Source organism: Vigna unguiculata, chromosome 1 (assembly GCF_004118075.2).
Source record: "Vigna unguiculata cultivar IT97K-499-35 chromosome 1, ASM411807v1, whole genome shotgun sequence".
NCBI lineage: Eukaryota > Viridiplantae > Streptophyta > Magnoliopsida > Fabales > Fabaceae > Vigna > Vigna unguiculata.
Genome location: NC_040279.1, coordinates 28,618,014 through 28,643,115, shown reverse-complemented (window position 1 = coordinate 28,643,115; position 25,102 = coordinate 28,618,014). Strand labels below are relative to the sequence as shown.

General features: G+C 30.9%; 1 protein-coding gene and 1 long non-coding RNA gene across 6 annotated transcripts; both read left to right on the top strand.

Moving 5' to 3' along the window:
* The first annotated feature begins 89 nt into the window (after positions 1–89).
* LOC114183410 lies at positions 90–14,922 on the top strand. Its single transcript, XR_003604367.1, has 4 exons — positions 90–218; positions 332–402; positions 14,667–14,746; positions 14,848–14,922. It is a non-coding gene; the product is annotated as an uncharacterized LOC114183410 (long non-coding RNA).
* A 3,922-nt stretch (positions 14,923–18,844) lies between these two features.
* On the top strand, positions 18,845–24,887 carry LOC114173899. 5 transcript variants are annotated; one of them, XM_028058682.1, is made up of 8 exons: positions 18,845–18,994; positions 19,487–19,543; positions 20,493–20,558; positions 20,647–20,945; positions 22,252–22,428; positions 23,163–23,357; positions 23,459–23,768; positions 23,851–24,887. In XM_028058682.1, exons 2-8 carry the CDS (start codon positions 19,507–19,509, stop codon positions 24,543–24,545), a joined length of 1,779 nt encoding a protein of 592 aa, XP_027914483.1. In that variant the 5' UTR covers positions 18,845–18,994; positions 19,487–19,506; the 3' UTR covers positions 24,546–24,887. The 5 variants fall into 5 exon arrangements, with proteins under 5 accessions (XP_027914483.1, XP_027914565.1, XP_027914407.1 ...); XM_028058764.1 differs by lacking the exon at positions 18,845–18,994 and adding an exon at positions 19,005–19,212; XM_028058606.1 differs by lacking the exon at positions 18,845–18,994 and adding an exon at positions 19,226–19,344.
* Positions 24,888–25,102: the final 215 nt, after the last annotated feature.

Here is a 25,102-nt window from a genome sequence, read left to right as displayed (position 1 = left end):
ATTCATTTATGTTTTAAGTAAATAGGCTTAACTTTAATGAGTAAGGATCCATAGTCAACCCATTTACTATTTCCAGAACCCATTTTCAGACACTCACTCTCATGTCGTTTTATTTTCCATAAATAGTTCACCTTCTTCTTTCTAGTTCTAAAGTAAGAGTTGTGCTAGGGCAGCTAAGAAACCCTCTTCAGTGCTACCGGAAACTTGTTTTTCTTCATGTAAGTTGAGCAAAACCTCCATCTCTTTTCCTTTTCGCATCTGTTTCGCAGTTTTGGCCTGATTCTGTTTGTGGTCACGACCTCACTATTCCTTTCCTTATCTTGGTTGTCAGCTCCTTAAGTAGTTGTCGTGTCGTGGTGCTCTACTGTTGGAGCTCGTTTTGCTGAGTTAATCTCTGTCCAGGTAAAGGAAGCTAGAACTTTTTCTTTTTCTTTGAAATAAAGTGTACTTACTTTCGTTTTGGAATGTGCTGAGTATGCTTAATTGATGATTGCATTCAATTGAGATGAATTTCATGTTTGGGTATCTATGGGTTAGAGAATTTTAGGTAGTTTATATTGCAATTGGAATGAGAGATATTGATTGTTGCAATTGTTCAGTTTGATATCATCTATAACCACTTTTAAATGATTTTGAGAAGATAAAAGTGCAAGATACCAAATTTTGCAATGAAACAAGTCAAAATCTCACAACCAAGAAGCATATGGTGTGGCACTACCCATTTTCCTACACTGCACACTTATCGTAAAATGAAGGTTTCTACGTCGTTAATAATTGGATCGAGCTGAAATTTTAACAGTCGATCCTTAACACCTAGTTCTTGACTTTTACCGGTCGGATCTTGAATCGAAGCTCTGTAGTGAAAGCAATTTTTTATCGCAAGGTCCTTGTAGTTTGGTTGTTGACAACATTGACCTTTGTTACTTGTTTGGTGCATAACTCTCTCTATAGTTATTCAATTAAGTTGGTTCTTGTTGCATTTGGTTCTTGATTCAATCATCTTTAATTTGAATATAAATACAAAAATTTTGGAGCTTTACACAAGCTGAAGTTTTATTTCTAAAATCCCAAATCGTTTGCATTGTTAAGTTGGATTGGATAAAAATCATAAGAATTAGTTATTTTCCAAGAGAGACATATATGGTTTTCAATATGTGTTTTCAAATGCTTGTGTGAGAATATAGGAGATCCCATGGGGGAGATCCTATTTGATTTAATTAGTAATGTGTTCATTAATGTAAGGAGTCAGTACTGGAGGTTTATCCTGATATTCCAATGTTCATTGAAGACTCATGTAGAGTGGAATGAGTCATGTGGTGAGAGGGGCAGGAGATCCTGTCTTTAAGAATAGTCCCTGGGTTTTTATAACGGTTAAAGGGACTAACCTTGTGTGGTAGGGTGAAACCCATTGACAATGACTATGTAGGTAGTAGAGGTCATCACAAGTGCAAAAACCACCAACAATCATACATCAATGTCTAGATCTGGATAATTGAGTCTAGAGTGTCATTTTGTGTGATAAGTTAGCTGATATTGTTTAGCTTGGTGTAATTGGTGTGTTGTTTTGCAATTCTTTTTGCAATTAGCTTACCCTTTCTCTTCGTGTTTGTGTTATCTGTTTGGTTTTTCCTTATTGCAATGATCACCAAATCGCCGAGTACTTGGTGTGAGCAGACGTGGAGATTCCTAGGGATCGTTTAGATGGTGGTAGTGATACTGTCTAGTTTTGGTTCAGGTAGCTAATGCTCTTTTGAGTACCTTCTTGTTGAACTATTTTATTTTGTAAGTTTCTTGCTCTATGAGCAAATTTTCAGTCTAATCTGAGCAAATTTCCAGTCTAGCCTAATCTGTGTTTAGTTTTTAGTTATGACATATGTTTTGTGCCTTAGTTTCTTGTTCAATATATTAAGGATAAATGTAAAGGTTAATTCTTATATACTTTCTGTCGATGCTCTATTTGAAGTTCTATTTATTAGAATTATTCTATTCAATTGGGACATTACACTATCATAAAACATATCTAAAAAATCAAATAAACTTAACAAAATAATCAAATTTTGTTAAGTTTATTTGATTAAAAAATATAAGTTCATGCATGTATAAATCAAATGTTATCATAAAACATATCTAAATATTAAATATACTTAACAAAATTTATTAAAAAAACTAAATTCACATATATATATATATATATATATATATATATATATATATATATATATATATATATATATATATATATAATTTAATTTAAAATTATAAAAAAGAAAAACTAATTTCAATTCTCGTTTGACCATGCATATTTAACCACTTCTTTTATTCAAATTCACATCTTTCCTTTTTAAAGATGTGACTATTTTCTCTTCTTATACTAAAATACATCACTTTTAACTTCACTTTTTAATTCTTTTGCAAAAATTTTGTTAACTTTTCTTTTAAAAAAATATTACTCAACAGCTTTTAAATACTTAACCCTATTTTATATTATAATATATATATATATATATATATATATATATATATATAATTATTAGATTAAATTTAATAATTAAAAACTGTAAATATTTTTTTAAATTTTTTAATAAAGATATTAAAAAATTAAAAATATTTATTTTATATAAAAAAAATATTATTTAAATATTTCAAAAAGTATTTTTTCTTTATAAAATTTATTACGTAAATTTATAATATAATTAATTAATAGAATTAATTATTCATAATTTTAATATAAAAATAAAATAAATAATCAATTATTATATTTTAACCAATGTCTTAATGACACGTATTAACATTTTATTCGTATATTCACTACCAATAAATGTTTTTTTTTGAAACATTTACTTTACTGCCCAAAGTCAACGAATGGCTAAAGTCATCGATACCTAAAATAATTTAATACGTACCATTAACAATTAATAATTCGGTTTTGTAATCAATACATGTAGTACGTGTTTCAATGGCTACAAAAATTAAAAGGAAGAACAATAAATATTTAACTAATATTTTTATTTTAGTCAAAACTGATCACATTATACTTGATGATTAATTTTTTTTCCGAGCTCTTAAAGTTTATAAATAAATAAATAAATAAATATATATATATATATATATATATATATATTTATTTATTTGGGAATAGGGTCAAACGTCTAGTTAAATATTTTTGAAGTCTTTGTTTTTATTCTTTAGGCGTTCCTATTTAACCAATAGGAGGGTATATGTTAAAGATCATGTCAGAGATATTCTGATATTAAAGCCAATGCAAGATGGATACATTAAAGTAATAAATGTTTAAATTTTTAATGTGAGATACAAGTCTAAACAAGCATACGTTTGACTTGTATTTATAGTTTTTTTTTCATGGGTTCGTGATTAGAGTTTGCCTGATCACGACCCTTCTTCAAAGTCGATAACATATGTAAAATTCTTTTTCGTAGTAATCTCCTCGATTAGCTTATGTTAACTTGACCAGTCGACCATTGTTGACCTGATCAACTGGTCCATCCAATACTATATATATATAATATGCACACACACAACATCTTCTTTATAGTAAAAGTTAAAACTTAATTTAAACATCACTCTTTATTTCTATTACATCTTATCCTATCACGTCCAATAATCTCAAATAACTTAAAAGTTGAAGTTTAAGGCAATTTAAATATTCTTTCTTCCTTCATCTCTGATGCGCCTCTTAAGAACAAAATTATGACAAAACACATGCTCCAAAACAGACAATACCTAAGATGTATAATGATAACGATTCTATCATCAAACTTGATATCATAACACATCTAAAAGTAAATATATCTATAAATACATATGAATACTTTTTTTTTTCATTCTTATGATTAGTTGGTGAGAAATTCACACCGGTTCCATTCTTACAATTTTTATTATTAAAATTTAAGTTTTATACTTTGTTTAACCAGTTATGCAAATTATTATTTATTCACATTTAATATACTTTTTATTATAAGTCACTCATATAATATGTTATTATTTGTGTTCTTTTTCCCTATTTATATTGATGTTTTGTATTTGTTATATTATCTTTCTGTGTGCTATTCTCTAGGTTTTGAATTCCATTGTAAGTTATCTATGTATATGAATATCTAACTTGACAATGGAAAAGGATAAGAAACATATTTAGCGTGGACTTGAAGCCCTGAAAAAGAGATATTGTATGCAAATAGGAAAAAAGTTGGGATGGACCTTCATTTTAGTTTTCATACTTTATTTCTCATATTTTTTTTATTCTTATTTTTTTATGCCGTTTGTCTCAAATTGGGTTTTCACTTATTATATTCATAAAAAATTAGTGGATGATTTGTTAACGATCTGATATCGGATGGAACAAAATATTTAAAAAAGTTTGCTAGGATAGGTTCTAAACTTATCTCTATGTGAAACTTCCAACACTTACCAACAATCTACACTCATTCTTTATCTTTATTGATTCTCTATAATAATAATAATAATAATAATAATAATAATAATAATAATAATAATAATAATAATGTTTTGCGCATGTTCAGGTTGCGGTTGCGGTTGCCAAGACTTTTATACAGATATATAAAAAAAATTAGGATGTTAAATATACAAAATATATTAAATTAAAGAAAAACAGTCTATATATTAATTTATGTAAAGATAAAAATATTGAGGGCGTACCTATATATCATAATGAAGGATCGATTGTTGAGTTATATAAAACTCACAAACACATCCAAACGAGCAAATAAGACGATGAAAATGCTGAAATGTAGAATTTGATTATCGGAAGAGAGTAAGTAATGTATATGTGAATTTTTTTGCCTAAGGTATTATTTGGAAATTCTATGTACACTTAGACGTTTGCCTTTCCGTTTAAACATATTAACTCTTTCCTTTTCTTATGGGAAGATCGATTCTCTTAATTTTTCAATTAAAAAAGTTAAATCATTTTAGAGGTTTACATTTTTGTAATTAAATGTCAAATAGGATCCTCATTTTTATTTGACTCAATTGAGTCCCTATTTTAAAAAATTCGTTACAATTAGTTCTTTTCCATTAGTTATACAATAACAGTGTTAATTATGGGTCACATGTCAGCACGTGGTTTTTCTTAATTTTTTAATTTTTAATTTTTTTTTGTATTTTTAATTTTTTTTTAATTTTTTTTAATTTTTAATTTTTTTTAAAAATAAAAATTGCCATGTGTCAATCTGACATTGTGACACGTGGCAGAGACAATATGATGTGGCAGTGATAGTGCCACGTGTCACTATTGGATGTGAAAAATCTCAATGTAGTCCCTGTATTTGTTATTTTGTCTCAATTTGATCCTAATATTTTAAAAACTGAATCAATTGTATCCCTATATAAAATTTAATTTTTATATAAATTTACAATGATATTTTATTATTATTGATATTTTTAACAAAATTAAGTTTATTTAAATGTATATTTTGTATTTAACTTTATTTTAATATTGTTTCAAATATTTATATATCAATAATTTATAGACAAATGTTAGAATTGTTATAAAATTTTTTTAAAATTTTATATTTGAATTTATAAATTTTTTATTTTTAAAGCAATTCTAACATTTATCCATAAATTATAGATATATAAATATTTAAAACAAAATTTAAATAAATATCAGTGCAAAATATACATTTAAATAAACTTAATTTTGTTAAAAATATCAACTATAATAAAAATACCATTGTAAAATTGATATAAAAATTAAATTTGATTTAGGGATGAAATTGATTCAGTTTTAAAAAAATTGGGATCAAATTGAGACAAAATAACAAATACAGTGACTACATTGAGACTTTTCACATCCAATAGTAACAAGTGGCATTGTCACTACTACATCACACTGTCTCTACCACGTGGCACAATGTCATATTGACACGTGGCAATTTTAATTTTTTTTAAAAGAAAATTATAATGAGGAGTATATAACTTTATTTTATACCTATATTTTGACCTGAAATATTTTATGGTGTATGGTGTGATGGTTAAGTAATGCTTCTATTTGAATTACTGTATAACTTCATTAAAGGATTGACATATGATTGTTACTTTTAAATATTATGATAAAAGAACTCTTCCATGTAAATCTGAAGAAAATCGTACTATTACGTACAATAAATCTTTATATGAAATATAGGTTTTTATACATACTGTAAGGTTCCACATACTATAAGTTTTTGTACGTAATATATGTTTTGGTATGTACTATAATGTTTTATACGTACTATAAGATTTTCTACTTATTATATGTTTTGTACGTAATATATGTTCTTGTACGAAACCAATAATGGAGTATAAAACCATATGGTTTGACATAATTATTTTGTGAAGCTTTAGACTCATTCCTTCTACACTATAAGAGGAGATAATATGAATTATATGTTGTATGATTAATTTATATACGTGAATATTATTATTTATTTTGGTTGCAATATAAATAATGTTGATGCAAATATTTATTTTAAATGTTTGAATGGTGGATATATTTCTAATAAATTAGAGAGTGGCCACAACATCTCTGATGTCTGATGGATTGATATTTATAATCACGTAATAAACATTAATTGTAATCTTGTAATTAATTATATGTGATGTGATGCATTTCTACCTACAAGGATCTTCATACATTTGTATGATTAATTATGATGAAATATTGGATTATATTTCTCAACTTGTCCACAAGAATCGAGACGAGAGAAGGAACACAATCTAATAGTTCATCATTTGGTTAGATGAGTCTACTTGAGTTAGATTTCAGCCCACAAGTAAGTTTTATGTCACTAGATTTATTCATCAGGACGCATGTTTACATCAGTAAAACATAATAGTTAATAGTTTTATCATTTGGTGATGTGAGTCTGATTGAGTTATTGTTTCCATTATTTTAATTATAAAGTTTCCATATCACAATAGATTTATAGGATAAGATCCTTATATTTACAACAGAATGATATACAAAGTCAACATATCTAAATGAATAAAAAAGAGTATTTATGGCTACGCAAATTGTTGAGGATAACTCTAGATCTGGTCCAAGATGAACTATTGTAGGGAATTTATTGAAACCTTTAAATTCAAAATATGGTAAAGTAGCTCGAGGTGGGGAACTACTCCTTTGATGGGTGTTGCAATGACTATAATTACGATATTTTCATCATTTATTTTGGAGATTTATAATTCGCCCATTTTATTGGACGAAATTTCTATCAATTAGATTTACAAGAATCGAGTAATTAGTTTAAAGAAGTGAAGCGTTTAAGTTTCTTATTGTTTCTTAGTCTATTCCATTTTGATGTGGTAGTTTGATCGTAGAATTTATTTGTTTATGTATTTCTGGAGTATGAGTGTGTGACTTGTTTTAATTGGTTCTCTTAAAAGTACAAAACATAAAATGGGTCTATCATCTTGATATAGATGGTTTTATTCTGTCAGATGATTCTTACATATGTAAAATTAATTAGGATGAAATATTGGATTATATTTCTCAACTTGCCCATAAGAGTACATGAATTGAGAGAAGGAACATAGTTTAATAATTTTATCATTTGATTATATGAGTTTAATTGAGTAAGACTTTAGCCCATAGACAAGTTTTATGTCACTAGATTCATTTATTAAGACGTGTGATTACATCGGTAAAACATAATAGATAATAGTTTTATCATTTGGTGATGTGAGTCTAATTGAGTAAGACCTTAGCTCATAGAAAAGTTTTATGTCACTAGATTCATTCATCAAAATGCATAGATGTATAAGTAAAACATAATAGTTAATAATTTTATTATTTGGTGATCTGAGTCTAATTGAGTAAGAATTTAGTCCACTGACAAGTTTTATGTCACTAGATTCATTAACATGTGTGTTTACATCGGTAAAACATAATTGGTTATGTGAGTCTAATTGAGTATGACTTTGGCTCATACACAAGTTTTATGTCACTAGATTCATTCATTAAGACATGTTTGCATTGACAAAACATTATTTTTTTATAGTCTCAAATTATGATAATGAGCATGTATTTTAAAAAAAATTATAGATTCTCAATCTGTGAATATTTCTTATATTCATTACTAAGACCAACATGCACTCCAAATGTTATTGATCTATATGAAAAGTGGGAGAGGTTAAATTATCTCTTTGTGACACTAATAAAGACCAACTTTTTTTGCTAGTATTTGGGGTTCTATTGATCAGCATGACAATGTAAGAGATTTGCTAAAGGTTATTGATGAACAATTCATCATATTTGATAAATCTCTTACCAACACTATTATTATGTATTTTTCATCCTTAAAGCTCATCGAGACAACATGTAATTAAGCAAAACATACATCATTTAGCCTAACCCACTGATTAAACAATAGTGAAACAACAACCACACCCATTAAGCATGAACAAAGGTTGTTTAAACACAAACACACCAAATTGAGATTAAGCATGCACATATTCATGTTCATTAAACACATAGGTTTAATGATGAAGAACAAACAAGAATTGTACAAAAGATGAGTGAACAAACACCTCAAAACCCCACCCACACTCTTTAGGGAATCAATACAGAATTTAGCACTCCATGGAAATGGAGTTACAACAGGATAATAAAACAAAAGACATCATTGAAGTGTAGAGAAGGAAAAGACAAATGTGATCTAGAGGAGAAAAGGGACTAAAAACGTGAATTGTGTTGAGAGAAAACCTAAAACCCTCCTTCTAGGTGGCTGTCTCAAACTCAAAACGTAAATGACCAGGTTCCCCTCCTCTAAACACTAAATGGAGGCTCTCTAAAACCCCCACGTGGTCACATCAACATACACTAAAATCTTAAACTTCCCCTTGGTTTGGGCCCAACCTGATCCACAATTACACTAGCAAAAAAAGAAAATAAAGTGAAATGAAAACTAATCATAATGGGCAACTGAGGTGGAAATCTAGCCAAATCAGAAACTGATGTGGCGAAAGGCAGATGTGGCTTTCTTCCCTTTAACCTAAAATATAATGTCCAAGCCTAAAATGTTTCACAATTGGAAATAATTAACAAACTAAAATTAGACTAAGTGAATTCAAATTATTTTAAATTTGAATTCTTAGGACAATGAAGCTCATTTGATAAAAATACACTAACAATAAACACTTAAACACAAATAAACGATCAAGATAGGTAGAGAAAGATAACAAAATAGGAGAAAATAATGATTCATCACCTCCCAAACTCAACATTCACGCCACCTTTACCATTCATCTCATAGCATGAAATGAAATTTAGGTGTGGTCTAACATTGTTAGTTGAATCCTCTAAAATCACACTCTTGCATTACAAGTCACATTGGTTCTTACGCAGCTTCATTTTCTCTTATTAAAGTATAATGCAAATTCTAGAACAATCTAGAAAAATCTAAGATAGAGTTATTGAAATGTAATGAAACTTCTAGAGTATTGGAGAAAAGCTTAAGATAGAAAGAAAAGTCAAAAACATTCTACTATGTAGAAAAATCTAGAACTATTTGCTCAAGTTTTAGCTAGAAGTTTCTAGAATAATCTATGGGTCTATAAATACCCCATGTATCCTACCATTTATAATTCTCAAGAACAACTAACACAACATCAAATACAACTACTCTCAACTACAAAATACACTTCTTCAAACTACAACTTCCACATTCTACTATTTCCACAATTTTCTCTATCCCATCGACTATTCCTTTCACAACCTCAAAATACTATCAGCGGTACCGGAGCTACGTTCGGTTATCTACTGGGCGTAGATAAATTTTTTAACTACTTCAAAAAAAAAATACTAGAACTCCATTCTATACGACTTCCAAAATATTTTCTCAACCCATGACCACTACCAATCAAACATCATCAATTCCAATACCTATTTTCACAGGAGAAAATTATGATTTTTTTGGAGTGTCAAAATGAAGACATTCTTTCGCTCCCAAGACTTATGGGACATTATAGAAGAGGGATTCATTATTCCAGAAGACACTTCCACTTTTACTGCAGCTCAGAAGAAGGAGTTTAAGGAAAACAAATAGAAGGATTCAAGGGCTTTTTTGCTCTTCATCAAGCAGTTGATGACACAATCTTTCCGAGAATAATAGGTGCCACAAGTGCAAAGCAAGCTTGGAACACAATAGAAGAAGCGTTTCAAGGAAGTGATGAGGTACGCAATGTTAAACTTCATTCTCTAAGACGAGAGTTTGAATTAATAAGAATGAAAGAATCTGAGACCATTAAAGGCTACTATTCTAGAATAAAGGAAATAATTAATCAGATGAGAGCCTATGGGGAAACTATTCTTGACAAAAAAATCGTTGAGAAAATTTTAATTTCTATTCTCCAAAAATATGATGCAATCGCAACAGCGATTGAACAAACAAAAGATTTGGCCACATTGTCAGTAACACAACTAATAGGCTCTCTTGAAGCTTATGAACAAAGATCAAAAAGGCATGAAGAAGACTCGGTCGAAAATGCTTTTTAATCAAAACTAAAATTACGGTCTCAAAGTAAAGAATATGAAGGAAATAAAAGTAGATGAGAAATTTCTAGAAATAAAGAAAAATCTAGAAGCTTCTCTATGACCCGTCAAGGAAAATATCCCTCATGTGGCATATGTAAAAAGACAAGTCACATGGAAAAAGATTGTTGGCATTATGGAAAACCTCAATGTCAGTACTACAAGAAATTTGGCCATGTAGAGAAGTATTGTCGTAATAAAAATAAGCATCAAGCAAACTTTGCTGAAGAACATAATCAGGAGCAACGCTTATTTTATGCCAATCAAGAATCTTTTAGCAGAGGAGAAACTTGGTACTTGGATAGTGGATGCAACAATCACATGGCCAAAGATCAAAGCATCTTCAAAGACATTGATAAATCTGTCAATGTCAAAGTTTGACTAGGAAACGGTGCCACAGTGGAGTCTCAAGACAAAGGAACTGTCATGGTGGAGACAAAGAAAGATACAAAATTCATCAAGGATGTTTTACTGGTTCCCAATCTTAAAGAAAATATTTTAAGTATTGGCCAAATGATGGAGAATGGATATTCTCTTCACTTTGAGAAAGATACATGCAAAATTTATGACAATAGAAAGATAGAAATTGGCCAAGTAAAAATGGAGAAGAGAAATAGAAGCTTTCACATAAGCTTCAAACCTAGAACTAATATTGCCATGAAGGTAGAAGTTGATGACTCGTGGCTTTGGCATAGGAGATTTGACCACTTCAACACATGTGCCTTAAAGCTTCTATATCAGAAAAACATGATGAGAGATCTTCCATGCTTGAAGGAGAATAATGAATCATGCGAAGGATGTGTCCTTGGTAAACAACATCGATTACCATTCTCGACGGACAAAGCATGGAGGGAAAAAGACTTACTAAAGTTGATTCATACTGATGTTTGCGGACCAATGAGGACGCCTTCACATCACAACAATAGGTATTTCATCCTTTTCATTGATGACTTCTCTAGAATGACATGGGTCTATTTCTTAAAGGCAAAGTCAGAAGTCTTTGGAATATTCAAGAAATTCAAGGCCCTTGTCGAGAAGCAAAGTGGAAAACAAATAAAAAGTAATAAGAAGTGATCGTGGAAAGGAATACACATCTCGTGAGTTTGACAAATTCTGTGAAGATGAAGGCATAGAGAGACAACTCACAGTCGCATATACTCCACAACAAAATGGTGTGTCAAAAAGAAAAAATCGCACAGTCATGGAGATGGCAAGATCAATGCTAAAAGAGAAAGGTATGCCTAACACTTTTTGGGCTGAAGCGGTCTACACTGCAGTTTACATTTTAAACAGATGTCCAACTAAGGCAGTCCAAGACAAGACTCCTATTGAAGCTTGGAGTGGAAGAAAGCCATCAGCCAAACACCAATGAGTATTTGGATCTATTTGCTACATACAAGTTCCTGATCAAAGGAGGCACAAGCTTGAAGACAAGACTATACGAGGAATATTCTTGGGATATAGCACACAATCAAAAGGCTATCGAGTTTACAACCTATAAACAAAAAAACTCGTCATTAGTCGAGATGTTGAAATTGATGAAAATGCTTCTTGGAATTGGGAAGAAGAAAAAGTCGTTAAAAGCAACACTTTAGTCCCAATGCAACAATATCAAGAGGAAATTCAAGAAGAGGTAGAACCTTCAGGTACGCCTTCTCCACCTCCATTAGAAGATTCTTCACCAGAGTCCACTCCAAGATGAGTAAGATCTTTGGTAGACGTATACGAAACCTGCAATATGGCCATGATTGAGCCTAACTGCTATGAGGAAGCATCAAAGCAAGAAGTATGGGTCAAGGCTATGGAAGAAGAGGTTAAAATGATTGAGAAGAATAACACTTGGGAGCTCGTAAACTGTCCTAAAGGAAAAGACATCATTGGAGTGAAATGGGTATATAAAACAAAGCTCAATCCTGATGGAACTATACAAAAGCACAAGGCCATATTGGTCGCAAAAGGCTACTCACAACAACCAAGAATCGACTACAATGAGACATTTGCTCCAGTCGCACGACTAGATACAATAAGAGCTCTAATAGCCCTAGCAGCACAAAAAGGATGGAACATCTATCAACTAGATGTCAAATCAACCTTCCTAAATGAAGTGCTCGAAGAAGAGATTTATGTTGAACAACCTCAAGGCTTCATCAATAAAGGCAATGAAGGCAAAGTGCTAAGACTAAAAAAAGCCTTATACGACCTGAAGCAAGCTCCTCGAGCATGGTATAGCAAGATTGATCAATACTTCATCGATCAAGGATTCAGGAGGAGCAAAAGTGAGCCAACACTATATATTAAAGCACAAGGTCATTACCACATCATTGTCTCCTTATATGTCGATGATCTTATCTATACATGAAACAATTTGGAGATGATGCAAGAATTTAAAGAAAACATGATGAAGACATTTGAGATGACCGACCTTGGGTTGATGAACTATTTCCTTGGTATAGAGGTGAAACAACAAGAAGATAGCATATTTATCTCTCAAAAGAAATATATTGAAGCCTTATTGAAGAAGTTCAAGATGTATGATTGTAAACCTGTCGCTACTCCATTGGTGGTAAATGAGAAGCTACAAAAAGATGATGGAGCACAAGAAACAGATGCATCACGCTACAGAAGTTTGATTGGAAGTCTCTTCTATCTCACAGCCACACGACCAGACATTATGTATGCTACAAGTCTTCTATCAAGATTCATGCAAAAACCAAGTTAGATTCATTATGGAGTAGGAAAAAGAATTTTAAGATATATACAAGGCACAAAGGATTTTGGAATATGGTACAAAACCATGACTAACTCAAGGATGATCGGCTACACCGATAGTGATTGGGCAAGATCAATAGATGACATGAAGAGCACCTCAGGCTATGCTTTCTCGCTTGGATCGAGAATATTTTCTTGGGCATCAAAGAAGCAAGCAACTGTGGCACAATCAATAGGTGAAGCAGAATACGTGGCTGCTGTTGAAGCAACAAGTCAAGCTATATGGCTTCGAAAGATATTCAAAGATATGGGAGAGAAACAAAGTGGACCTACTACAATCAACTATGACAATAAATCAGCTATCGCAATGACGAAGAACCCAGTACATCACAGTAGAACAAAACACGTAGCAATTAAATATCATTTCATCAGAGAAGCAGAGACAAATATGAAGATCCAACTCAAGTACTGCACAATAGAAGACCAAATTGCAAATATTTTTACAAAGGCACTACCAAGACCAAGGTTTGAACTACTACGCGCTATGCATGGAGTTACCGAATTTGCATCAAGGAGGAGTATTAAAGTATAATGCAAATTCTAGAACAATCTAGAAAAATCTAAGATAAAGTTATTGAAATGTAATGAAACTTCTAGAGTATTGGAGAAAAGCGTAGGATAGAAAGAAAAGTCAAGAACATTCTACTATGTAGAAAAATCTAGAACTATTTGCTCAAGTTCTAGCTAGAAATTTCTAGAATAATCTATGGGTCTATAAATACCCCATGTATCCTACAATTTGTAACATCAAGAACAACTAACACAACATTCAATACAAGTGCTCTCAACTACAAAATACACTTCTTCAAACTACAACTTCCACATTTTACTATTTCCACAATTTTCTCTATCCCATCAACCATTCCTTTTACAACCTCAAAATACTATCATCTTTCATCCTCTGCCACCTCTCTATTACAAAGTGTCAGGAGTTCCTGCCTCTTCCACCATTTCCCTTCCTCCTTCCCACTCCTGCAACACCTCAGTTTTAGCAACTTTTTTTTTTATATAAATCGCTTCCCTTCATTTTTTTTTCTTTAAATTTTAATTTCAAATTTCAAACCTTCTCAATACCCAATCCTAGTACATTTTTGTGAATCATATCAATAATGTTAAAACTCATACTGGTATAAGGTTCACCGTTGAAACACATAACGAAATTGATAAAAATGCTCTCCAATGGGGCAACCTTTGATTATTCCTCTGCTAGATTTTCACTTGAGGCGATAGATTTCAACCATTCTAAGACTGTAGTGCTTCTCCTTCATGCAAGGGGTTTTTATCATTACCTTTGTCATGACAACCTCTACTTGGGTATGGACCTCCATACCATGACTAATGTGCTCAGATGTGTCAACAATGATGATAGTACTACCACCGAAGTTGATCACCATGGTGATATTGTGGCCTTCACTTTTCAAGACTCGGGTACATTTTCATTTTTCCAGATTTTTTTTTTAATTTTATGAGTTGGTTTTGGTATGCTAACGGTTTTCCTTTTTGTATTTGTATTTGGTTTTGTCTTACAGTGCTAGACAAGATTTCTCATTTTGTGTTATGGTTGATGGATGTTGAGAGGAAGCCTATTTGATGGTGGCAAAATATGATTATCATACATCTATTAAGATGGTAAGAGTTTGCTAGGATCTGCGCATATCTTAGCATCATTGGTGACACTATTAATTCGTTTTTATATGATTTTATCTTATATTAGGAAATTTATTTTCGTTTTTGTTACCACCGAAATTGCAAAGAGGTGAGAAAAATAATCTAAAAATACAAAAAAGTCCTCACGATAATTTATTAGAAAACCTTTAAATAATAGTTTTTAAAATTAAATTTATGTTCAAGAATCGGTTACATACGACAAAGGTATTAGCACACCATAATATTCATTTTAAAACGTTTCACTTTAACAAGGTGTGCAACAAAAATTTACGATATTCATATTTCTCAAAAAATTAAAACAAAACAATGCATGTACAAAAAATAAAAATAAAAAACATTTAAATTTATTTCTGCCCTACATATTTCCATTTGCCATTCGTATGAAAATCATGATTTCGTAATTCTTTTTGAAAAATGATTTTTGAAATTTTATTTATTTATTGAAAGTGAACTAGACAATGAATAATATCCTCTTAAGTATTTTTATTCACAATAAAAAAACAAGGATCACATTGTTAAAAAAATTATTCGAGACAATGATTTTTTTGGTAAATCTAACAAGGATTTACCCTGCTTCTATATATTCTCATTTACTAAAAACCAGTCTTAAAAACAGTCAGCAATCAGGATTCACGTTCTTAAAAAAAAACTATTAGATAGAATGTTTATTTTTAATTTTTTAAAATTTTATGTTATTTTGATATTTTATAATTATTTGAAAACAAGTGTTATGAGATGTTAGCGCAAAACAAACACAAAAAAAATAAAAGATATATACTTTTTATGATTTTTATGAAAATGTATTTAGTTTTGTTTTTTACATTGAAAGAATCAACATTAATACTTAAGAAATAAATAGTAAATTTATAAAAATATATGTGCACATAACCATAAAATTATTAAAATGAGATAATAAATAAAGAAAATGAATAATAATAGAAATCTCACTTAAAAGTAACGTCCAAAGGTGTAAAAAATTGTGTATCTAATAAGGACTTCATCAAAATAGAAAAAGAAAATTAAAAAATACAATCAATAAAAGATATAAAAAATAAAAAATCGTGATTACATACACGGCGTTAATAAAAATATATATATAAAAAATACCGATATGTTAAATTCGTTTAGCGAAATATGACTTTCAATAGAACAAAAATAAATGTTCTTCTAAAAAAGAATTTTAGAAACATGTCTTCTTTTTGGTGAAGTTGTGTTTTTTAGTTAAATTTATCCATTTTCGAAATTTACCCATTTCGATAATAATGATACAAAATTAAGTGGCCAAGAACCTTGCATAATCAGAAGTTAAAAGCAATAATGTGAGTGCTTACTTAAAATTCAATGGTAATATATGCTTCATTATGAAGGGAAAGTAGTGTAAGTGTCTAGCTTGAATAGTTGAGTCAAAACAAGAATTGGAATTGCAAAACGAAGAAGAAGGCAAGAAATAGAAAAATGAGTAAAAGGATGGAATTGCCAAATTTGATATAGAGCTTTGAATTTAAAATGCATGTGTGTTGCAGTGTAGCACCAAAACAAGTGAAGAAGTGCATGTGACAAATCTCAGAGTGGTTGAGGCTTCCTTCTCCTCTGTTCAAGTTTTGCAAAGTGAATTGGCAACATCAGACATGTCTGCTGCTAAAAATGATACGGAAAATTAGAGAACATCATAACCATGGCTACAGCATCATTTCAAGTTCTGTACTTTAATCATCAAAAGGGAACTAGAATATGAGAAACTCAACGCAACTTAGTGTAACTTCATAACTATTGTAAATTTGAGAACTGTTAGTATATTTATTTCAAAAGTTAATTACCATCTGTCACCATATGTAAGTGTGTTTTATCATTGGACCATAGACACCTTTTCCAATACACAAACATGTTTGGTTTTGATGATTTATCACATCATAAAGTGTTTGGACAACGAGATTAGAGTGCTTTTTTCGGTAATTATAATTTTTTTCTTATTAAATATTATGAATATCTGTGTTTGTATTATTAAAAGAAAATAATGGATTATTTATGTTTTTTTTCCTTCGGATTCTACTGAAAATTTTATTTTATTTTATTTTAATTTAATATTTTTTTAAAAAATATGTGAATTTAGTTCGTTTAATAAATTTTGTTAAAATTATTTATGTTTTAAGTGTTTTTCAATTAATATTAAAGGAAAAATATGTTTTACTTAAATAATATCATAAAACACATCTTAAACATCAAATAAATTTAATAAAATTTAGTTAAAACTGAATCATATATTTCTAATATTAGAATACTAAATTGAACCGAACTTTCAAAAAAAATCTAATTCTAATTTTTTTGTTAAAAGTTAAAAACATATTTAACTCAACAATAATTATAATTTATTAATAATTAATGTTCCTATCACTTTTAATAATCTCACATACTAAGTGTTCATTTAAAAAAAAATTCTCCCTTCATCCATCGAAACTTTTTAAAAACAACACCAAAACTATGAAAAAAACAACTTCAAAGCAAATAATATCGAATATGAGAATTAAAAAGATTATATCATGAAAAAAATATTAAGATTTATTATAATATACTCTGATGGAAACTGAGTGCAATAATCAATTGGAACACTTCAAAACAAAACATGGACGTAAAACGTACCTACAAACTTACATGGCAAGGCAAATAAAAAAAATTCGTGGCAAATTCATCTGATAATTAAAGTTAATAATTTACTTATTTTTTTTAATGTACAAAACTGTTTCAACTTTAAAATAGTTTTATACAGAAAAATGATTTACTAAATTATTGGTTAGTTTTATTTAATTAATAACAAGGACATATTAAAAAGTAAGTATAAAGTGACATACCCTTTTCCTTTAGTATTAAACAATAAATCTTTTTATCTAGGATTATGTTTAAAGTAACAGATACCAAATAAACTTTTTAAAATGCTATAGAAATTATATTTGAAAGTAACGTGATGATTAATGTTATTATTAAAAAATTTATATTTTATGAAAAAAATTCGCAAAAATTTACTGTCAATATTTTTGTAAAATATTTTATATAAAATATTTTTCACATAAAATTTTATAGAAAATACTACGAATTTTATAATTTTGTCATAAATAATTATCTATGAAAAAATTATCTATCAATTAAAATTTTTAAAAAAAACAACATAAAAAAGTCTTATTTTTGCAAATCTTTTTAATAAATTTACAAAAAAAAATTTAGTAATATGTATAATATATTAGAAACGTTAAAAAAAGAGTTGCATCGGAAAACAATTAACATTTTCAATATTTTAAAAAATAAAAAGAAGACAAGACAAAAGAAATCTTAAAACAAGAAAAATATAATAAAAGTATAAGTTAATATAAAGGAAAACAACTCCTACACTGGACAAATAAAGAAGAAAAAGTACGCAATTGAATATAATCAATAACCTTAGGTAAGAAGAATATAAAATAGAAACTTTACTGTATTTTAAATCTAACTTAAATAGATAGACATTCTATATTTGACAAAGAAGACGGGAAGACCAAGTCATTCATAAATATTTGTTTATTTATTTAAAAATTGAACAATGATAACAATTTTATTTTAAATAAAATAATTTTTAATATTATATCTTATGAAAAATAAATATAATATATTTAAAATATAATATTTTTTCTGCATGTAATAGAAAAATAAATAGACGTGTGGACCCTATTAGAGACCGGTTAGCCGATAAAAATAGCACCTGAAAAAAAATTGACGGCCCATCACGGGCCCAGTCAACACAGGGGCCCACCCAAGGCTGGGCCCACGTCACAGTCCGAGAATTTACAAGATAACCCTCTCTCACCGCTTTCATTTTCAGTTGCAGCTTTTTTGCTGCACAGAAGGCGCACGCACAGAGAATCACACACTCCAATCTCTTCTTCGGCTGCTTTTATCTATGGCGAGGCTCTGAATTTATGGGGATTGCGAAACCCTAGGTGTTCATTCACTTTCGTCGCATTTCGCGGACTCGTTTTCCAGGTGAAGTCAAAATGCGGTTCCTCGTTTTGCACTCTACCGATTTACTCTGGTTTTGTCCCCTTTTGGCACCTTCGTTTTCATAGCTGCATTGCATTTATGAGCGTGACTCGGTGGATGCGGAGAGAGAGTGCGTTGCGGTGTGTGATGTGACGATCATTCTTAATGCTTCCTTCTCTCTTCATTCATTATCAATTAATGCCATGCACTTAGCGTGGTTGGTAAGCACTAATTCCACCCCTTTTAAATTCCTCTCTCACTCTTTCTCTTCTTCCAATCCCCTACCCTCCTTCCACGCCACTGATGCCTTCGTCGTTCCAACTCAACAGCACTAGTAACGAAAACAACCGCATGTTCGTTTCATTATTATAGCATTTCTTCCTTCAATTTCTGTGCTTGCATGTTGTCTAATTTATTTCTTACCATTCCGCTTCTGAGGACCCTGCTTTTTGTTTTCTTCAATGCCACCTCTTAAAGGAATCAAATTTTCTTCAGGTTATAGGGACTTGCTGTTCATGGAGTGGGATCTGTGGAGTTCGACGTATGACCAAGGTTTCTGTTTCTCCCTCTTTCTATTGCTATGCGCATTAGTTTGTAGTGCTGGTATCTGTGATGTAATTAATTGATCGTTTTATTGGTTGATAAGTTATCTGAATGTGGCGTTAGAATCATTCTGTGAAAAGGGCTTGTTTTAATTTTTTGTGACGAATTTCTTTAATGACTCCGTGTATTTATTTTATTAGATTATATTAATCTATCAGCTGATTTTTTTTTTTTTTTTTATGCATACAGGTCTTTGTGGTTATGTAATCTTAAATTTAACATTTACTTATATTTTTAAAAAGTGTTGCATATTATATCTTGAATTTATTTAATGAGGTATCGAATAGATTTAGAATTTAATGAAAAATCGTTGATTTCATATAATCAATGAAAATTTTAAGGCTTAATTGCACTATTTGCCCTCAATTTCCCAAATTCGTTGGTCGTATGTTTTTTTCTGCAAATTTTGAACCTAATTTCCAAAAAATATTTGCAATTTGTCTTTATCTTGAGGAAAAGTAGTCTGTCTTAATAATTTAAAGCAAAAATCACTACACAAGTTAAAGGAAAAGTAACCACAAAATTGTCTCAGTTGTGGTGATTTTTCAGAGTCGGACAAAGTTCTGTGGAAACTTTGGGACACAGTGTAATGAAGTCAATTTTTTAATTTATTGGATTGAATTAATAAAATTTAGTATAGAGTTGTGGAGCTTTTGAAGGGGTAACTTCACCAGGAGTAATACATGGTAACTTGATCCCCTCTTATTCCCTTGTTTCCTGTAAATGATTGGGGGACGACAGGTTTATTCGAACAAATCAAATTGCTTTCGACGTATAATTTATTTATTTACTCTGCGACTGGTAGTAATTACTGGGATAATTTATTTATTTACTTTGATCAGATGCAACTGGTAGTAATTACTGGTACTGGGATAATTTATTTATTTACTTTGATCAGATGCAACTGGTAGTAATTACTGGTCACCGCAACATGAATGTGACTTCTACTTTGGGTGTGGCCCAGGTAATCATTGTTTCTTACTCCCTGACGCTGTGCAGTTTTTGTGTTCTCCTTGTGTTGTTTTTACTCTGGCTTTCTGTTAATTTTGTAGATGTTATAGAGGAGGACGCGTTGAACATGGAATCCTGTATTCGGGTTTTGAGAATATTGGTCACCAAGGCGGATACTGAGATTGAGGAACTTGAAAGAGATCTCTTGTTACTTCAGAAAGAGTTGGCCTGTTTTGAGCATGAAAAATGGCCTGATATATGCTGTGGTGTTCTCAGTGAGAGAATCAACCAGCTTGATGTGGCGATCAGGACTTTAAAGAATGATTGTGCTGATGAGGCTGAAGTGCAGTTACTGCTAGATAGTGAACCTGCTGGGACACTTCATGAAATACTAGCCCAGGTTTGGAATTTGGAATCCTGTATGGAATTCAATTGTTTTATTCTGATGATTGAGAAAGAGGCTGCTACATTTACCAGTTTTACATGCAAACTGGGTATTCGCCAGCCATATTAGGGATTATTGTCTTTAATATTTTCCCTGCAAAATGATATGTAGTCTTTGGCTTTGAGTTTCTGTTGATAGTTAAAAGCTTTACCGTGAACAGTTTATCTTCTAAAGTTTTTTTCTTTTTTGGTAGCAGAGGGAGAGACTTAAGGGTTAATTTGATCTGTAAAGCATTTTCTGCAATAATTTTTCGGAAAAGTGAATGAAATAAAGAGGACAATTCTAAATTTTTTTGCAAAATATTTCTATTAGTTCTTGTTACTTACTAGATAAAGATAATATTGAACGGTTTAAAAGGTTCCAGATACTGTAGGAGATATAGCATTACAAAATCAGTAAAATTAAATATTGTTTTTAATTTTTCTCTCGTAAAATTTTGAAAATATGAAAATAAGATGGCATTTTTATGATTAAAAAATGAAAACAGAATATGTTTTGGGAACCAAACATTCCCAAGTCCCTTTTAAACTACGCATAAGCATGAAAAATTATATGCATATCAAAAGAGGTTATACAGGATACTACTAATAAATAAGACACCTAATGCAACGAACCCTTCTGGAATCTAAATCTAAGTAGTTTATCTTAGGACTTCAGTCTCAGAACAATTTTGTTCCTACAATAATTCAATAAGCTTGGTTGATGATGTTTGGTGTTTTGTCCTTTACAAGAATAAGCCTGTGAATGTTTTAAGAATGGTCTTACCCAGGAAGATGCAGAAAACCTAACTGGTCTTTTAGAGTCTAATCAAAGACAGAAGCTTCAAAGTAATTATTGAAGTTGTGGATATTGACTGATCTATGAACCCTTTATGCCTCTTGAAAGTTCATCTACTTGTATTAGGAGCTGTGAGAGAAGGTAGAGGGAAGATTAAAAGTAGTTGGCTCTTTGGAAGCATGAGACACTGCCATATATTGCTAATTTCTATTATTCAAATATTTATGCAGGATCATTTGACTTTCATACTATTGATTTTAATTTATACTACTATATATAATAAATTATGCATTGTACAACTGTAATTTTTAATTTAAGGATGAATTTTCTCGGTCCTGCATTTACTGGATAATCGAGCAATACATATTAATTTATCCCCTGCTTGCTATTTAAGAAATATATTTTACTCCCGTCTCTTTTTTTGTGTATCTTGTGGTAGTATAAGTATTTAACTGTTAACAATTGGTTTTCGATTTGACAACAGTATCTAGATGTGAATGTCTTGAGTCCAGTTGTGAATGTTACTGAACATGCACCAGACAAAGATTCTAGCACCGTTGATTCTAATATGATCATTAAGGAGGAAGGAAAAGATCTCCATGGAAGCTTGGAACTTCTTTTGGAGCTTCAAAAGAAGTCAGATAATCCTGAAAAGATTGAGGTAGAGAAAGATGTTACTGAATTTAATTTAAAAACATTTTTTTTATTCCTGCATGCCTTAATCGAATTAAAAAACAATTCTTTTAAATTGTTAATTGCTACACCAATGCTTTTTTTTTTTTTTTTTTAGTATATGGAACGTGTAATAGACATTGTTTAAGAATAATTATTTATCTATTCGTGTGATGATTGATTGCTTGACATTTCATATGCAATTGCTTTTAATCGTACAAGTTTAACATAATGTGCAGTGATTCTTTGTAAGGAGCTGTACCAAACACATTTAGAGGATAACTCTTAAAAATTAACGACATTATTTTCTATAAGAGAAAAGGGGAGTAAGTAAGTAGCTTTTAAACAGCTTCACACTTAAGCCTCCTTCTCATGTTGAACTAATCAATATAGGACAAAGAAAAAGGTTTTGTTTCAAAGGAGCTTTTAGACTGTCATTGTCAAACAGCTTTTTATTTTTAAGCTTTTCTTTAGAGCTTTAACTTTTAAGGAGCTTTTAAGAAGGGATACATATGACAGTGTGAACTTGTTTGGCATTGAAACCTAAGGTATATGGAGTAAATCCCAGTAAGTGGTAGGCTGATAGCAGGTTTCTGACTGTACATTGAGCATGCGATGACAATCCGTATTGCTTTATTTTTACCATTTTTTTTAGGTCTAACCTTGGTATCCATTTTTACGCATGATAAATTTGAATAGTTTTTTTTTTTTTTTTCTTTTAAGGAATTGTCTGAAGAAACACTTGTTAGAAATCCTGGTTTGGGGGGCATTATCCTTGCATCCTGCCACTCTGGTGGTATGAAATTATCAGAAACATTTGATGATCAAGTTGCTGGAAATGAAGTCAGAAAAAGCCAGCTCATTAATACAAATACAGGTCAAATGTTGGATTTGATTTCGGCCAAAAGTGAAGCCAAGGTGCAGGAAGTGCTGTTCTCCTTCTAATGAATTTAAACTTATATGTATCAGTTAGCATTTTAGACAAGGTTTTTAGTGCATATTCTTCTTAAATTGTGCAGAAAGAAAATGAACTTGTCAGAGAAAAAGATGTTAGCCCGGATGAATTTAGACCTGCAATTGACATCAATGGAAAGAAAACGGGTCCACATTCCATATTAGATACTTCACAACGACAAAAACGAGCAAAATCTAATTTAGACAAAGAGCCATGTGATTTTTCTCCAAAAGCTGCACAGAGAGACTGCAAGAAAGAACCCAAGGTTGCTCCGGACGAAGATTTGAACTCCCTGAATTTCCCTTTACAAGTTGTTTATCCTAAAACATTATGTATCACTGATACAGAATTTTGCTCCGTTAAAGATAGCAACGGTAATAATTCTGGACTAGTGCTCAACATTGAAAACACCACCCCTTATTAATGCTGAAAATTCTGCATTGATTTCACTGCTAGGGATGCATACCAAGAGTTCATTGTATGCTGGGTTACAACTGATGGATGTAGATGAAGATAAAGGGGAAGAACATGAACAAGACCTTAAATCCCAACTTACTACTAACCTCAGAAAGTCCAACATGAGTTTCCCTTCAAAGCTTAAAGCTTCGGAAAAGCAGGAACTGGAACTAGAGGCATTTTCTTCCGGAGAACCATTTGACAGTTGTACGGAAGTTATTCCAACTGCATCCATAGCTGTATCAAGCAAGAGGCAGCGAAGATCCAAATCCTGTACTGATGTTACCATTTTAAACGAGTCAATGAAGCGGAAAATTATTACTAAAGGGGCAGTGCAACCAGACAAGCATGAGAGTGAAGGTCGTGCTATTGTTCTTTACGACAGTAAATTTTCTGAATTACAAAAGAAAAAAAGAGTTAAAAAGTTGCCTATCACCGTGGACATTCAAAATTCAAGTGTTAATTTGGACGTACCAAATTCGGACGAGGTTTCTATGGACAAAAAAAGCAAGTTAGCTCCTCGTACTCACAAGTCACATTCCTTGGTGGATTCCCATGATGAGACCTCATCTTTGAATAGCTTGTCATTGACTGATTTGAGGGCCATGGGAAAGGAACACAATGTAAGAAAGTACTATAAGCTTCGAAAAGTAGATTTGGTTGAACAGTTATCTCAGCGACTGAGTAGCTGCTGAACTTACTGGTATTAACCCATTTCTGTTCTGCCTTACTTGTTTGGGTTTCTCTTGGTTGGTTAGGTCCAGGGCTTCCCTGTAATTTGGTATAGGATCCTGACATAGTCATGAATGATAGATAGGCATCAAAAATGGTTTTTGCAATAGGATATTGTACAGCCTATAGATAGAATTCTTAGGGTACTTTGTAAATGAAAGGAAGTATAGGTTTTCTTCCTTGAAGCTAGTTACTCCTATAGGAGACTTAAAACTTAACGTTGTGCACCATTCACTGTGCTGCTGAGATCCATCGTGAAATATGAAGTGCACCATTCAGTTTCTACTTTTTCCCCAATTCTTTTTTATATTTTCTTGTACATAGAAAACAATTTTAATGGGAGAAATCCTTATCACTTTCGATACATCAATTCGTTCATTGTGTTTTTGGAGTATTCGACCACAGACCAATGGACTCAAATGATGTTTTAATATCTTTGCTTTGAAATTTTCCCGACTAAAGGAAGAACGAGACTAATCCCTTTCGTAATTATAATTGTCACTGTACTGAAAATTACATG

Excerpts from the sequence above, each read along its gene's own strand:
- LOC114173899 (XM_028058682.1), top strand. The coding sequence starts at position 19,507 with ATGGAGTGGGATCTGTGGAGTTCGACGTATGACCAAG. Across the intron at positions 20,559-20,646 it reads CTACTTTGGGTGTGGCCCAG|ATGTTATAGAGGAGGACGCG; the intron begins GTAATCATTGTT and ends TTAATTTTGTAG. Across the intron at positions 23,769-23,850 it reads CTCCGTTAAAGATAGCAACG|GGATGCATACCAAGAGTTCA; the intron begins GTAATAATTCTG and ends TTTCACTGCTAG.